We start from the raw sequence: 17,432 nt of genomic DNA on the forward strand, positions 1-17,432 counted from the left end.
AGTATTGGAATTTACGTAATTATAATTATGTTACAGGTCATACTGTAGGTCCCTGCTCTTCACCAATAGTTTTGACCATGACTTATTATTGAATTTCTTTTAGTGAAGTGTTCATCATTCCACTACTGCGTAGTTTCGTTAATTATCCTGGTAGTTTCGAGTGTATTTGAACTATCTCAAAACCCAGGTGCATTAAACACGGCGTAAACTTAACGCTGAAGGAAATGAATTAGTTCCCGGATAAGTAATTTCAATCTTAAGAGTTCCTTGTAATACACTCTACGGAAGTACATTGCCATGTTTAATTTACAAACTGTATGCATACTGTACGTTGTACGTTTGTGTTTGTTTTAATGTGTATAGAAGTCTTGAAGTGTTGGTAACTACTGAGGAATATTTATTTCTTTGTTTATTTATAATGTGGTTGATAGATTTTATGTATGTGATTACAAGAAATATTATTTAATGGCAGTATGTTTTAAAGAATAATATTGGATAATTACTACATTTACCGGAAAATTAACAACCCCGTTATTTTATGTAGATGCTCATTTGTCAGCCAACAACATACTCGCGGAATGTGTGTGTGTTTTTGTGTATGTGTTTACAAAGTTGAAGTTTCATTAAAACCTTCCACACACTACGCATGTACCAAGGCATTTGTTGTGGAGTTCTTGAGTAATACCTGTTTATTCTTTATGGAAGGGGTAATAAATATAACGAAAAATCACTTTAAAGCAAATCATATAAATTCCGAAGGGTGTGCGCAATTTAAAATCCTTTGCTTCTGTTGCATTCCTCTTGGATGCTGGTGTTTAAATTATATTGGTAAAACTTTCTTTCCTTTACGAATTATAAATGCAACTTTATGGTTCCCTGGTGCATAAAGAGTTAGATGCAAATAATGATATTTTTATGTGCCACTTCCACATTATTTGATAATAAAGGAAGAGGATAAAGCTTGCCTGGATTTTCCAAAATCTCTGAATAAGTGTTTTTCCTATGCAGAGTTGCAGCGATGAACGAGCTTCAAAACTGGCTACATTTGCAAGAACAAATCCTTCGGAAATCAATGTAAGTATCTGAAATCCACGGAATGAAACTCGTTGCCTGTAATTCAGTTTTATTGTGTACTTGGCGCACTGTATTTTTCAAGTGTAATATTCCTTTGATTTCCAAATGTGTTTATTTGTTTTTTTTTATATAAAACAGAAAGCTGAAAGAGGAAGGCAAGGTCTTCATAAGAGTTTCTATACCATCAAGATTTTTTATGCTTATTTACCCTGTTGTTAACAAAAAATATTTAGCGAAAGAGTATTTACCTGTGCTGTATCAGGACAACTGTAATTTGCTATTTTAAGAGTTGATTGTAATGTAATATCCCCTTGAACTAGCCATGCAAGCGTGTAAAGCACTAAATTTGGTGATATGATTAAAGTGATTGTGATTATATTAATAAAATTGAATGGACTGTGCTGCTATTCCTTGATTATTTAATCCATTCTTCTCTGCTGTTCAATTTAGTGCATGTGCTATTAATTTGTTCATTTGTTCATTATAAGCATATAATTTTATTATAAACCTTTACTATTGTTATTTTCTCCGTTTGAATTCTGTTGTAGGGAAATGTATGGATATGCGTACTTTTGAAATTACGGTATTTGATTTATTTTATTATTATGTGGTATTTTATTTCCTTTCAGATTATTAAGACGACTGTGGCTACCCTGTTGCACAATGAATGGAAAAAATTCTCCATTTTGTACAGTGAAGATCATGTCACCATGATGGAGACATTGAAAATGGAAGCTGAACAAGCAAATATGACTATTAACCACGAGATTCCTTATAATAAAGAGAAGCTGCCTGTGATCTTTACAGAGACCAAACGTAGTACCAGAAGTAAGTATGTCACTATTATTATTTGTATTTTCATGGTTATTGTTATTGCTTTCATATTTTAATTAGAATGATAGTAATGATGATAATAATACATATTAAAACTATAGGGAGTTATGAACATATCAGTGGCTTTATGCCATGTAATAAGTCACCACATTGCCTAATTTTAAATATAAATCCCAGGAGTCCCTTGGTGGTATTTTTCTAAAAGGGAAATATTCTGTGAAAACTTGAGTTTTGAGATAATTAATTGCAATTTCTTTTTTTCATGTAACATCTACACAACTCTTAAGTTCATTGAGTAACAATTTTTAATTTATAGATAAGTCTAGTATAGTAAAATGAAAGGCAGAAAAATTCATTTATTTCTGATTGAAATATTCAAGAAAATTTTTTTTTAATATGGTAGCTGTGTTCTTTCATACATTTTCTTTCAGTTTAAAGATTATCAAAAAGGATTGACCCTGTACTTCAGAATGAACTGACAAATGACATCAAATGAGGTCATCATTAGTCGAATTTGGCCTTTAGGGCTCTTGAGATTTTTATACACATTTAAATGACAGTAATTTTAAGAGAATAATTATTCAGCTTTGGAAGCATATTTAACACGAGCCTCAATCATCTTTTAATAGAAAAATAGGAGGAGCCTGGATGAGGCTAGCTCATTTGAAAACACCAAAAAAAAGGGCCTTAGGAATGCGACCTATTTCCCCTAACTATCAACTAGATAGTCTGTCCTGTGTCAAATTGAATGGGAAGGAAAGGAGGCCATAACTAGGTCATACTCTTTACTCGTGGCTTAGAAAGCCAATGGTTAGGGAAAGAATACATATACCATGTAAGTTACAGTACGAGTGTCCCTCCCCTCCGTCTAATATCTATTTCAAATAAATATGGGGAGGAAGAGGATCCAGTCACAGGGGGAAATGCTACATGCTAACTACTTCCTCCCCCACTCATAACAAACATTATAGGAATGGGAGAGAACAACTCCATTCCGAACATTTGTCTATTCACAAACAAGCCCTTGTAAGTGAAAGTACTAAAAAACAGGTTAATGATAATTTAACGTTGTAATTCTTTTATTGCTACAAATCACAATATATCAAACTGTGTCATGGAATGGCTTGGGGAACATAACGTCAAATCTCTGCCTAAAGCAACTGAGGTTAGACATTTTCAACTAAAGTTGTGTATCTGCATATATTAATTTTGCCTGCTAATGTATAATTCCAAAGCTAAGTACCAAAGGCTACTAATATAATAGCCATGTAAACAAACAAAACAAAACATTACAAGTAATCTTGAACAAAAAACAACCATTCCATTCCGTTAATACTATTACTTGGAATATTGTAAAGGATAACTAAATTATAACTTAATTCATGTTGCATAACAGTAGATGTAGACTTCTCATGCAACAGAGTGCTGTACAAAAGTGTTGATACTTTAGCGACCAAAAAGTAGATGGCGGCTTGGTGCAAATTAGTGTGCATGTAGCATTGTCTTTAGTATTAGTATTGGTTCCTGGTGATGACATGTCATTGGTTGACAGATGATTCACAGTATTGGAGCTGCTCTGACAGGTTCAATAGAGCATGAACTCATGGCTCTCCCTAATGCACTCTGAATCTGTGCCTTGGATGTTGTAAACACTGGTCCTAGAGCAGGGCAGAAAATATTTCCTTGGTATTTCTATGGCGTATGGGATTCTCCGTTCTAGTCTTTTATGGGAAAGTCCTTGGAGACCACATAGCACTTCCCAAAAATTAGGTTTTCCTTTGTCAAAACCCATTTTGTATGAAATATAACTTATATAGTTCATATTATGATTATACAAAATGGAAAAGTAAATAAGCCAAAGGAATTATAATAAGATGGCGGTATATTTTCCTGATGTTTATTCATACAGTACATTCTCTTTCTTATCTTTAAGAATTGGCCTGGGATGAGTTTCTTCATTTATAGAATGGGTGCCTCCAGTTAGCTTTCTTTATTTCAGTTTACGTGTATATTGGTCATCGAGGGCAAGTGCAGGAGATTTTAACAGTGATGGCTATGACAGGAATATTCAAATCCAACCCTAAAGAACCAAATGAATATCTTTTACTCTTCGTGGATAGAGAAGAATACAGATCTGATGACTGGCCCACATATATATGGGGTATGATGTTATATATGCTATCATGGTTTAAAGTTAAATTCTATCTCATGACGGAACTATTTATGGTAATATTAGCTACAGTTTTCTTGATGTAATGTTTTAATTACTGCAGGGGCACAGTAATTTATTGTAGTGTACTAGCTTATTAAGATTGATGTTGAATGCTGTATAGCAAATTAAATGCCCCTTAAGTGATTTCATTACAAATCTTCAATGAGTTTTTCACCAAGACATTTCATGCCCTTCAGATGAGCAAACTTTGAGTTACATGGCGGCAGGAGAAAAGTGTGTTGAACATGACTTAGACGTTTATGATGAAGTTTTCATGACGATAGCCAACCGCTTCCCTGAAGTACAGTCCTTTGAAGAGAAAGTGAAGGACTTCAATAATAAACAACCCCTATGCTTAGGTCATCGAAAGTCATTCAACAGAGTAAGTGTTTCTGGTTGCTTTTTCTTTATCATGACTAACAATTTCTATGCTAAGAATCCTATGCTTGCTATGAAAGAAAGCTTGTATTTTCTTTTATGTTTCATTATTTTGTTGTTGATGCATGCATGAATATTATAAAGTTATACATGCCTAAAGACAAGTTTTTGTTGCCTACTTTGTAATAAGGCTAGATTTAAAATATATTTTATGGAATTTTAAAAACTTTTATGTAATGTGCATTTCTCAGTATTGGATGGACAGAAAGTCAGACTTCTTAAAAGATGAAAATGTGATAGATTTTTTTTCTAGCCCACGTAAGGATTTTTCTGAACCGCATGTTTTCATTAAGTGTCAATTGGGCCATTTAAAGAGAACTATTTTTGTGTTAGTGTCATATATTTCTCATACAGCATTAGCAGCATGAAGTCTGTAATTCTTACCCAACACCAATAAGTATTTTGTGAAAATTTGACATCAGTGCAGAACGGAATGCTTCGTGGATGAATGGACGGACCACCAGCTTGATTTTTACGATTCTTCCTGTATGCTCATATCCTTGTTATTCTTTATGAAGGAAAGTTGTAGCTTTTATGAAAAATTCAATCACACTAACCTTAACATCAAAATTATCTTGTAAAGGCTTTTGTATTGATACAACCATGAACTTATAGTCATAATGCTAAATATTTCATGGAAGTGCGAGTTATTGTATTTATAGAGTATTGGCCATTTACTCAGGACTGGTATTGTCTTTGTGGTGTTATTATTAATTACTTTGTTTGATTTTCTCGAAATGTGATTTTGGTATACATGATTTACTTGATCTAAGACAAAATTACAAATTGCTTTGAAATATTTCTATAACTTCAAATACATTTTTGAGTGAATAGCCAAAAAAATTTAATTAGTAAGCTGTATTGGTTTTAACTATCCTTGATATAAAAATTGCATGATTTTATCTGCCGTATTATCAGAAATTTGCTGATATGAAAGTTATTCTTGAAGGTATGGTAAGTGAATAAAAATGTCACTAAATAACCTTAAAACCTAAGAATGTGCTATTAAAAACAAGTTAAATAAGCATTTTTTGTGTTTTATAGATTGACTGCAATCCTTGCTTTGTATTTATGTATGTCAACAGATTTCTAATTGAATGATTTGAAATTGGCTGTCGTTGAAATTGTTTCCAAAGGTATTTTGTAAGCTTCTCGGTCCTGTAGCAGTTTCAAAGCTACCTTCCTTGAAGAGGTAGTTATGAAAATCTGCTGTTTTGAATTTACAATGTCATTCTTAGAAGCCATATGTATTGCATAATGTTACTTGCTTGTTGCTCTTTAGCTTTGTAATGTTAATGATTCGTTGAGTATGACATTAGTATAGTAAATGAGGCAGGCAGTTGTTAATAGCATTTGGAAATTTTCCTTATTGTAGACTAATAGCCTTCTCTTTTTCTGTACGAACTTAGAATAGTCTATTGCACTATTAGTGCTTGTGAATGATGAGGATGTACATACAAGGTGCATATAGTTAAGAGATGTCTTCTGCACTACTAATATTGAAATGAGAGGATTATAATCTGTGAAATTTTTATACCTTGTTGCACTACACACTGTGATATTGCATGAGGAAGCGGGAACTTTAACAAGCATGTGTTTAGTATTTAGCATGAGATAGTCAATTTTACGAATGATACTTGTTTAAAACTAACAGCTTCTTTTAGGTCTTCATGTACAGCCCAGTATGAATTATGTATATAGGGTTTAAACTGTAAGTGGTAATAATAATAGTTCAACTAACAAGGTATCCAATCATACACCTTTCTCAACAGGAATTTCACAAATTACATGCAGTGCTATACAATGGTTACAATACATGAGCTCTCGTAGGTCTTCACACATTTTTCTCCATTCTTTCATTTTATGCACAGATTACTTCTTTTTGTCTGTGTAAATGTATACATTAATTTATGTATTTACATATTTATTAAGGTGGATTTGCTTATATTTGTATACATATACACCTTTAAGATACTCGTATGCTGTTAAGAGCCATGTGCATGTCATACAAAGGTCATGGGCTCCAGGTTCACCTTGGTCAGGTGAAACTTTAGTGTTGAATTTGAATTCATTTTGGTGGTTTTTTATTTGCTGTATTTGCAATTCTTGCTGTTATCTTACCTTTGCAAGTATCTGCCAGTATAATTTTGGAGTAATTAGGGACATCTCTTTGTCACTTGTTATATACAGTTTATGTATGGTATGAAGTCCAATGTTACTCTAGTCTCAATGCACTTTTTTATTTAGTGATTAGAGCAGTAGTTGTGTTGCTCAATAGAAGGATTGGCAGTGGAATTACCGGCTTAGTTTAAAAAGGTTTATTTGGTTTTGAGTGGGTGTTTACTGTTAGGTATGTCAGCCAGATAACCATAATTGAATACTAGTTAGGGATCTATTAATATATTGTCCCATCATTTTCTTATCCATTCATATCAGACTACCTGGGTGTTTTGAGCTGTATAGACTATTTTAATAATAAATTATTTATCATTTAATATCACTGATTACTTTAAATTGTATTTTATGTTTTCATTTATTATGATGGATAGCCCATTGTATTTTGGGTATGCATTTTGTTGTGTAAAACAATTTTATCCAATTCAACTTTGCTCTGTAGAATTATTCATTTTAGCAGCAGGTACTCCTGCATTATTGCTTGTTCTTTTGTAGTTTGAATTGAGGCCCAACTTTTGTTAGTTAAGTTAATTCTCGATTTGGTGTGATGTCCTTATGCCTTATTCAGTTCCGTGCCTTCGTTGTCCTAAGACAATCAACATGGTATGAATGTTCAAGATGGGTATCTGTTATACCAAATCAGTTCACTGCATGGTAATGCAGTGTATTGAACTCTGGAAACATTACAAAATGCTGAATTTTGGCATGGACTAAGTTAAATTTGCATATTGGTGAAACAAAACCATGATGGTAATGTATAATTTAAACTGCCCTCCATGAAATGTGTAAAATTCATCTTTGAGAGAACAAAATGAAATTATCCACCTTTGGATCCATAGCTAATATCCCTCAGTTTAAGTTAATAATGAAGAACTCGTAACCAAGTCTGAGGGAAAAGTGGACTATTATATTCAACAAGGTTTCAGAACTGAAAAACTGTCTTTCAGTTGATGTCTTCCTCCCTTAAAAACATTTTTATTATCATCATGGTACCCTTCTTACCAAAGTGGAAAAATTATTTACTGTACACAATTTGTCTAGAGTTTCACAGAATGGTAAATACTGTAAGTGAAATATATCTGAGAAGCCAAACTCTTAAAAATCAAGACTAGATATTTTGAATAGAACTACCCTTTTGTTCTAGCTGTAGCCAATTGTCTACATATGTGGCATCATAGTACTAAGTATAGTTTGCTAACACTATAGCTATGAAAATGATAAGCTGATGATGATGCTCATCACAATAAAAAAAAAAATTATTTAGTAATTTCCATTACCATTTGATAAGTAAAAGGAATCTTTTCCAGAATGAGGGAAGGAATATCTGAAAAATGTCAACAGTAGTATTGTCTGTATTGAGGAAGGCTACTGGATGGTGCCCTCTTGTTTAACATGCAGGGATAGATCTCCAGAAGTATTTTAACATAATCAAAGATGTATCTATATAGAACAGGTCTAGTGCAGTTAGAATATTAATTTTTTATTTTTCCTTTTTTTTCCTTTTTTTTTTTTGCTAAGGGTACACAGTTTCCTTTAAATTTGGAGTTGATGACAAATTATACAGCCATGTACTTGGTGTAGGCCCGCAATTTTGATTCCATGCACATGATTCATTGACAAAAGTTTGCTTTCCATCAGTCAAAGAACGAAAAAATATAATGGTTTATTAAACAAACTGTCGAACATAAACTGAATTTTATGCACTGAAATGTTCTTACAGATTTTATTGACTAGGAAATTTTGAGAACTCATCAAGCAGTTAATCGCCCATACATTAAACAGTTTTCTCTCTTGTTTCTTTTATCTCTTTTTTTTTCTGTAATTATTGGTGAAGAGCAGTATTAGTTCTGATTTTGTTAAGTTTGGCAACACTTTAAATATTGAGGATTGGGAGAAAAATTGAAAGAATGCCGTACAGTTTTGTAATATTTTAACCATTTTAATATTTATTTAAGAATTTAAAGTATTTATAAGATTACTTCAGCTTTTTAAAGCATGTTTTATCCTTTAAATGTACTCCATAAAAATAACGTGTAGCCCAACCTAACTCCCAAGGAAAAAGCAATAGTGTAAGTTGAAACACCATAGAAAATTTTAGGTTACAATAATTCTTATATGTTCCCTTTTTATACTAAGCATAGCCATGTTAGATAATGTTGGATGTGATTAGTGTGGGAAATTTAATTGGCAGATAATCAATAGATCTGTGTACTTGGGCTCTTGAAGCTATGCACGTCTTATGTAAGAATTGGATGTGAGTCTATTGCAGAGGGCTAGATTGGTCTTACCAGTAATCTAAGATTATGCTATTTTCCTTTGGTTATGATTTTTTCTATTCCTTCATTTTTTCTGATTCAGTGTGGTATTATTAATTGAATTGCAGTATTACAGGTCACTTTATTATAATTATGCAATCAAATTGTAAGCCCAAGACTTGAAGAAATCTCTATGAAAGCCCTAACAACTGACCTCTTAGGATGCTGTTATTAGGGTCGTGTGAATATTTGACACAGTCAGTTGGAATCATGCTAATTGAATTTTATGTTGTCACCTAGTTAATATTATGATGAAAATATGGTACATTTAGGTTTATATTAATGTCCAATCATGGGAGATAAGAGTTATTGTCAAATGTTCTATATAGCTGTAGTTTATTAATGGTGAAAGGGTTGGAACAACAGATGTATGAATGTTTTTTTTTTATTATTTCAATTCCCTGTAAATACATACCATTATCATCTTCTGTAGTCTGTTAATTTGGTATTTGTGAGGTCAAATCAATGAGGATTTGTGTTGAAAGAAAGTGTTTGAGTATCCAACAATATTAGGAAAGGCTGCTAATGTAGGTTAGTAACCCCCTTTTCCTTCTCCCTCGTATATCATCTTTAAGTTTTGCTTTCAGGTTGATGGGTCTTTGTGCCTAATTTTATGAGAAGGAGGAAGAATGACCCCATTTTAAGTCATTGTTGCTATTGTGAAACAAAATTATTTCAAAAAGGATTTTATGAGAATATGTGTATAAAAAGGTTATTATATCTTTTCTTATACCAAATATGTTTAGGTGGGAAATTGAGTGAAGTAGAAAACTGTTTAGGATGAAACTATCAATTGATGAAAATCTATTACCCCAAGTAGTCATATCATTAACTCCTCCAGAGATAGAAGAGTATTAAAAATCTCCACAATAAGGAAATACCTGCTAGCTTTGATATGGTCTGCCATAAAAGTAGTTAGAAATACTAAAGTTGGGACATCTGTCTTTCTCAAATTGTTAATGGTCTGGAAAGGACATAGATCGACTGAAATGCGACTGATCTTTCAGTTATAAATGAACGGACCACTATTCAGACAGCAAGAAGTAGTTGTAGATTGGGGAAATTTAAGGGCAACTATCTAAATCTTATTACGGATATCCCTCACTGTGCAATTTGACTCCTACTTAAAAAATAAAAACCACTCATTTGTTGACTGTGTACAAAGGTATTATAACATAGGTTTTATAGAGATATGTACTAGCTACTCAAATACTAAACATATTTATTAAGTCGGCACCCAACCAATTATAGGGCCTTGGAGCACAAGTGTAATCTTGCATCATAGATCCACATGGGTAATTTTCCTTTTAGAGCACTCGTACCAGACTAGTAGGCAATGGTTGGGATTTCCTAAGAATGCTTAAATGTTGTAATGCACTAATCATTTTGATAAAGCCATCTCCTGAAATGGCAGAACTATATTTTTTAGGGTGAATGGTATTCATAGCTCGCTCTCTCTCTCTCTCTCTCTCTCTCTCTCTCTCTCTCTCTCTCTCTCTCTCTCTCTCTCTCTCTCTCTCTCTCTCTCTCTCTCTTTTTTTTTTTGTGTGTGTGGTGGGTGTGTATCATGTCTTTAACCTAAGTTCCTACATTCTTCTCTTTCCTGCTGTTACTAAGTTTGTAACCAAATATTATAGTAGTATTATTCCTTGTGGCAATTGATGACATTCATTTAATACACATGTACTTGGTGATAGGCTTCATAAACCAGTTATTATAAATAAAATATATTTTGCCTGAGTGGCTAAATTTCAATAAAAAGTGAAATGGACATAAATCCCTTGAAGAAATTGTTACGTTTCCAAACTTTTGAGTTGGTCCAATAAAAAGTTTCTTTGCAAAGCTGTAATTTGTTTCATATGAAAAATGTAAATGATTTTGTAATAATAACCCATTTTTAATGAGAATCATGTGCATTATTTATTAAACTTTTTTTAATTTTCTTTTTAGTAAAATATAAAATTATAAGCCTGTTTGTGATCCAGGTACAATTGCCATAATCTCATTGTTTCTAAGAAGATCTGAAAAGTACTGCTTTCTTATTACATTTCTCTATTGTTATTGCTTATGTTTCTAGGGTACAGTATGCAGCAAAATTTGTGATATTTGAATTCAGTGATTTTTGTTCAAAAGTCACTATCTGGCAATTCTTATCTTTTTCACATTTTTAATGAGACTTGGTTTCAGCAACGAAGCATTTAGAAACTTAGCTCAATAAAAGAGACAGTTCATTAAGCATGGCTTTAGATTATCAATGCTATATTTTTTATCAAAATATCTGTTAGATCATCATGGAAAATTAACCTAATATTTTTATGGTAAAAAAGAAGAAGGAAAAAATATACTTAATGAATCTGACTTTTTAGCCACTATAGTAATGTCTTCAACGTAATGAACATATCGAAGATGTAGTCGTGGGCTTGGTCTAACCAAACATCAACTGGGAGTGTTACGGTGACACTCTTACAAAGTAAAGTATGTCTACTTGTCTAGTCATCTGTCAAACACGATTTGGCTATTGTATCTAATCTTAAGGATTATATATTAAATCAGTATAAAGAAAGAATTTAAGAAAAAAATCATTATACTGAATATCATCAATAATATCAAATAGAAACTGGGGTTGCTGCAATTCCACAGTGCCTATACACGAGCCGACACTGGTTCCACTACTAGTTTCATGGAGTCATGGTGACAGAGGGATTTGTCCTACAGTAATGTATTTAATTTTTGTTCTGAAATATTATTCTGTAGCGTGAAAGTTTTTTTTCTTAAGGATCGCATATTTTTCAATGATAGAATTATACATAACAAGTGACCAACGTTGCCCCATACATATACATGTTTACAAAGTTGAATAAAAGATTTAATACTAGGTGGCAACTTGAGAACAACGCCTGACCAATGCTCAAATAAAAAAGTATCACCAGTTTTGCTGCATACTGTGCAATAGAAATTTCATGGATTTTTGTTTGTTATGTGCAAACCTCTTATTTCAATTATACTATCTAGAGCTGTGTTATCTTAGTCAGGAACAGAAACATCCTTTCATGGAATAAGGTTTGAGTTGTATGCTGTTGCAAAAATCATATACTAAGAATGAATCCATCAAAAGAGGATTATGAGAGTCTGGAAGTCTTGTTGAATAACCTTATTAACACAGAGTTAATGAAAGAGGAAACCATTAATTACTGCTATTACTGCAGTAAAATATGTCTGTAGTGTGATACAGATATATTGGTGTTAGCCCTAATACTGTTTGTAGAAATAGGAAAAGAAGTGCTCTTGCTCCATAGACACATTTACAAATGAGTTCTGGACTAGTATAGGTACTCCACTTAATTAGCACAAACTCAGATTTCTATCAAACCACATACATTATATTCTGATCTGTTTCTCCTTATAAAGGACTCATAAATTGGAATTTACTTTGAGTTAAAGTGAGGATATTCTTCAACACCAACAAGTGCTATTGGTTTTAGAAAGCTACAGTGGTTGCAGCACATAATGTAGGTATAGAGGTCAAAGGGAAAGTAGTTAACAAATTCTTCTTAGGTACACAGATAAAATGGAAAGTAGTTAACAAATTCTTCTTAGGTATACAGATAAAATAGAAAGTAGTTAACAAATTCTTCTTAGGTACACAGATAAAATAGAAAGTAGTTAACAAATTCTTCTTAGGTACACAGATAAAATAGAAAGTAGTTAACAAATTCTTCTTAGGTACACAGATAAAATAGAAAGTTGTTAATAAATTCTTCTTATGTGCTGAGATCAAAGAGAAAGTACTGTAGTTAATAAATTCTTCATAGGTACAGAAATCAAAGGGAGAGTAGTTAACAAATTCTCCTTGAGTTAGCATACTTAGCCTACATCAAATGTATAGATTGGGAGAGACGAATCAGTTTCCTGAATTTCCCAAAATGCAGACTGATACAGCCTGTATCTAAAACTAGGTGAAGATTAATTAACTGCATTTCAAAGTATATATACTTATGTGATGATGGCAAGCACTTAAGGTTCCAGATATATACATAATATGGATTCAGTTCTGGGAAGAGGGATGACAAATTTCTTCATTTAGTAGAAAAAGAAGAGCTTAGTAGACTTATCTGAGGAAAAATTTGAAGCCTTCCAGCCTTCACAGAATCAGTTGGTAGCCATGATTTGTTCTTTCACAGGATTCATTCATAGGTTGTGTATAAATGACAGACTTAGAATGAGGAATTTCCTTTGTGATAGCAGTCCCCTTTGTCCCTAAGACACTTAACTCATTGTTGGTACGGATATAACATCAAGAGAATGGGTGGTCATTGCTAACAATATGGAGACGGAGAAATCAGGAACAAAGTAGTGGCAGTGTCCTTTTGTATCCCTTCATGTGCTTTAAAGCTATGTCAGTGTATTACATTTGAAAGTCTTTCTAGATAAGAGACTGGAAGGGGTGGTTGTTCCCAATTTTTTTTTTGTACCTTGGTAGAAACATGTTTATGAAAGACATAGGCCTGCACAGACTAATGAACAATGTAACCTTGTACTGCACTAAAACACTTCAATTTTTTAATTATTATTGTACTAAGGACCTTATTGTAGCCTCCAAATAAGGGTGCAAGTTAGGTAAAATGAGGATTCTCTTGTGTGCCACACCAACCTCCTCCTTTTACTACCATCACTATTTATCCATTGCAGATTTAGTATACATCCAGTTCCTAAGTAGTTCACTGTAATTCTATTATTAGAGCAAATCAAGTGTCATATTTATGGTTCTATAGCATATTACACATTTGCTTCCATAGTAAAGACACATCTAAAATACCATTAACAGTGAGGATACCTAAAAGTCTAATAAGCTACTATTTTTTAATATTCTATTCTGAACTTTGTTATATAGTCTTCCATGAGACTAAGTTACCTAGTATCTATGTGTTTCCTTCCACTTGAATAGTGAAAATATGGAGTGAATTGTATTGATAGGGTTAGAATTTTAACTAATGATTATATTTGTTTTCCTGCAAATATCGAATGTCAGAACTCAAGCTATCCTAGCTTTGAAAGATCATTCGCTTAGAATTTTTATCATTACAGAATATAGGAGTTATTCATTAAATTGTATTTCCTATAGTTTTCTATGAAAGAAAATTATGCTTAAATCTTAGAAAACCATGAGGTATATGGGAACTGGTACTGTAGAAAAGTGTGAGGAGAAAGAGGTTTTATGCTTTGTGATTCATGCATCCCAGTGCTTGGGCTTAGCCCTAAATGCCATATATAATCATCATCATGGACTAATGTAGATCTAATAATGATGATGGGAAGGCCCTTCTTTTAGTTTCTTCCCTACAGCTGCTAAAGCATATTTAGGCAGTATTGTAGTTAACAGTAGTAATCAGAGGGTAAGACCTATGCCTATTTTTTTATATTGAAGCCTCTATCTTTGGCTAACAGATCACTATTCCAGACAGGTTTGATAGAACTGAGAGTTTGCAATCATAAAACAAAAGTTACTTTTTTTATATTCAAAGATGATTTTAAATTTCTTGAGTGAAGAAAGGGTTGAGAGTTCATATAACAGGATATTGATATATGTAGAAATTCACAACATAGGAAATTTATGGTTGGCATTGTTTGAATAGTTGTTAATGTGTGATGGGATGTTCTTCTGTGGTTATTGAAAGATGCCTGCATGAGTGCAGTGTGATAAATCGTACTATCGGTAAGTAATTAACATAAGAAAATATTAAGAATGCTATTCTTGCTGCTGTCTCCCTTATATCATTAGTTATATTCAGAGGTTATCAGTACATCTTGAAGCAAAATGTTGGGTCAATAGAGATTCTATTTCTTTGAAATACACATTCTTAATTTTTGTCTGATTAGCACAGGTATTGTCAAGTTTGTCACTTTTTACCAATAATAAGTGTGTTATTATGCAGTAGTTTTTGTGTATGATATTGTATATTTTATGCAGTGTTTATGAAATTAATCATGCTAACACATGTATTGACGGTTTATTTTTATTTGTTTTATAAATGAACTACCATAATAATTTTGCATGTTCTTGTGAATTGTTAAAGTTTTGAAGATTGTTCCTGACTTGATTGTTATACATAGAATTTTTGTAAGATATTGAAAAACAGTGTATATGACTTTATGGAAGGAAAGTTATTTATTTTTATAAATTGCTTTAAAATATGTTTGGTTCATTACACGCATGACCAGGATGCTGCTGAGGATGACAAGGTATGTAAATTGCAATATATTGAATGTAACTCTACAAAAATCATGAGTGACATCCATTTCTTAAATATAGAATTATTTATATTGATTTCCTTATAAATCCTCTGTTTTGCCGAGTTCAAAGGAGGATGGACTGAAACAGATTTCACTTGATTTGGTATCAAAATAATTTTTGTGTGATACTGAAGCATATGTGGTTTTCACATTTAAGTTTAGATGTGTATGTTTGCTTCTTCTGTGTATCTTATGTATATATATATATACATATATATATATATATATATATATATATATATATATATATATATATATATATATACAGTATATATATGTGTGTGTGTATATATATATATATATATATATATATATATATATATATAGTATATATATGTGTGTATATATATATATGTATATATATACAGTATATATATATATATATATATATATATATATATATATATATATATATATATACAGTATATATATATACAGTATATATATATGCAGTATGTATATATATATATATATATATATATATATATATATATATATATATATATATATATATATATATGCAGTATATATGACTTAGGTGCTATTATCAGTATTATAAAATCCAGGTTATGCAAAGCACTTGCACCTTGAAGTTGCACATAATTTGCTAGAGCATACTTTGTGTGTATTTCTATGAACTCTTGAATAAGCAACACGTGAGGTAGCCCCCATACTCATAGCATCATAGATTTCATTCTTTGTACTTTTTTTATGTTTAATTTGGTTTTTGTTCTCTTTTGCTTCATCTTTTCTTTGTGTCTAACTATCCCTGAATAATGGCAAATTTTAGTTATTATGTTTTGTACTGTTTTAGCAGAAGGATATGTAGGTAATTTAATGACAATTACATGTTGACATCATGTTAAAAAAGAATTAAGAATTAGTTCATGCCCACATGAAAAGAAAGGAACTTCTATACCTGTAAATCCTTGAAAAGAGCTCATTATCTTGATTTTACATTGTACATAAGTGTTAAATGTTATTTTTTTATTTTTAATGTTGCAGTATTTTCATGATTATGGTGGGCATGTTATATCAAAAGTTAGAAATATCTTTTTTGAGAAATTCCTGATACATGGAATTATAAACTCAAATTATGTCATATCCATCACAGTGTTCCTGGTGATGAGGTTTTCCAGGTTTCATCATGTCTTTGGAAAATCCAGACTTACCCAGCCCATCCTTTTATGAGTCTTTCAGGTTTTACTATATTCTTGACGTTTTGATTTTACAGGAAGACTCTTGGGATCTTAAATTAGCTTAATTGCATCTCTGGGTTTATTTCTTTGTTGTCAGGTTATAAAGGAAATTTTTTATTGGGACATGCTCCTCAACACTCATTCAAATATACTTTAGACTATATATAATACATCATAATACATTTCAAAAAATAGTTTTGCTGATCAGTAGTGATCTTGACTTGCTTGAAACTTTACACACCATTATTTTTTTTCATCTATTTTCCCATGCAAAGATAATTTTTTTTTTTTTTTAGATTATTTTGCCTTTACAGTTTGGTTTCATGTTTTGAATAGGAAAATATTTTTGTACAAAATCATTTTACTTTTGCAAACTTTCACATCAAGTATTCAAAAGTAAAAGTCCCATTTGTGTAATGAAGTATATTTTATAAATGCAGAGAGGCTTTCGTCTAATTAAGCAGTAGACATGTTCAGCCAAAGATATTTGATATATAAGGAGACAAAGCTATTATGCATTTATTATATATAATTCATTTGATACATTTGTAAACTTTTCCTGCTCTTGGACCTGAGTTATATGTTATGTTCTTAGGTATACATAAAAATGGATTTGATTGTTCTTTTGGAACTACAGTATTGATTGTCACTCATGATGGGTTTAGATAAATGTTTTACTGTATTCTTTAATAAATTTACTTTTTAAGGTTGTTTAAGATTTGATTTTATATATAAATGTATATTAAAGAGCACTCTACTTGAAAAGGATTTGATAATCTTTAGCAAAATAAACATATAATTAATTTTTCCCGACATGTAAATATTGCCTACCGTATTTCATGTACATTTAATGTATTTGTTTTAATAAGCTGTAGAAAGATTTTGTGTGCTGAG

The 17,432-nt window shown here is 31.6% G+C and overlaps 1 protein-coding gene across 4 annotated transcripts in view; it reads left to right on the plus strand.

Annotated features, from left to right (window-relative positions):
* LOC137635001 (receptor-type guanylate cyclase Gyc76C-like) overlaps positions 1-17,432 on the plus strand; it is a 236,639-nt gene that overhangs the window by 16,662 nt on the left and 202,545 nt on the right. For all 4 annotated transcript variants that reach the window (XM_068367603.1, XM_068367605.1, XM_068367606.1 and 1 more), the window contains exons 4-7: positions 1,009-1,074; positions 1,704-1,902; positions 3,908-4,069; positions 4,318-4,502. In XM_068367603.1, the coding sequence (XP_068223704.1) occupies positions 1,009-1,074; positions 1,704-1,902; positions 3,908-4,069; positions 4,318-4,502 (612 nt within the window). The remainder of the gene's footprint in view (positions 1-1,008; positions 1,075-1,703; positions 1,903-3,907; positions 4,070-4,317; positions 4,503-17,432) is intronic.

This window comes from Palaemon carinicauda, chromosome 45 (genome assembly GCF_036898095.1).
Source record: "Palaemon carinicauda isolate YSFRI2023 chromosome 45, ASM3689809v2, whole genome shotgun sequence".
In the NCBI taxonomy this organism is placed as follows: domain Eukaryota; kingdom Metazoa; phylum Arthropoda; class Malacostraca; order Decapoda; family Palaemonidae; genus Palaemon; species Palaemon carinicauda.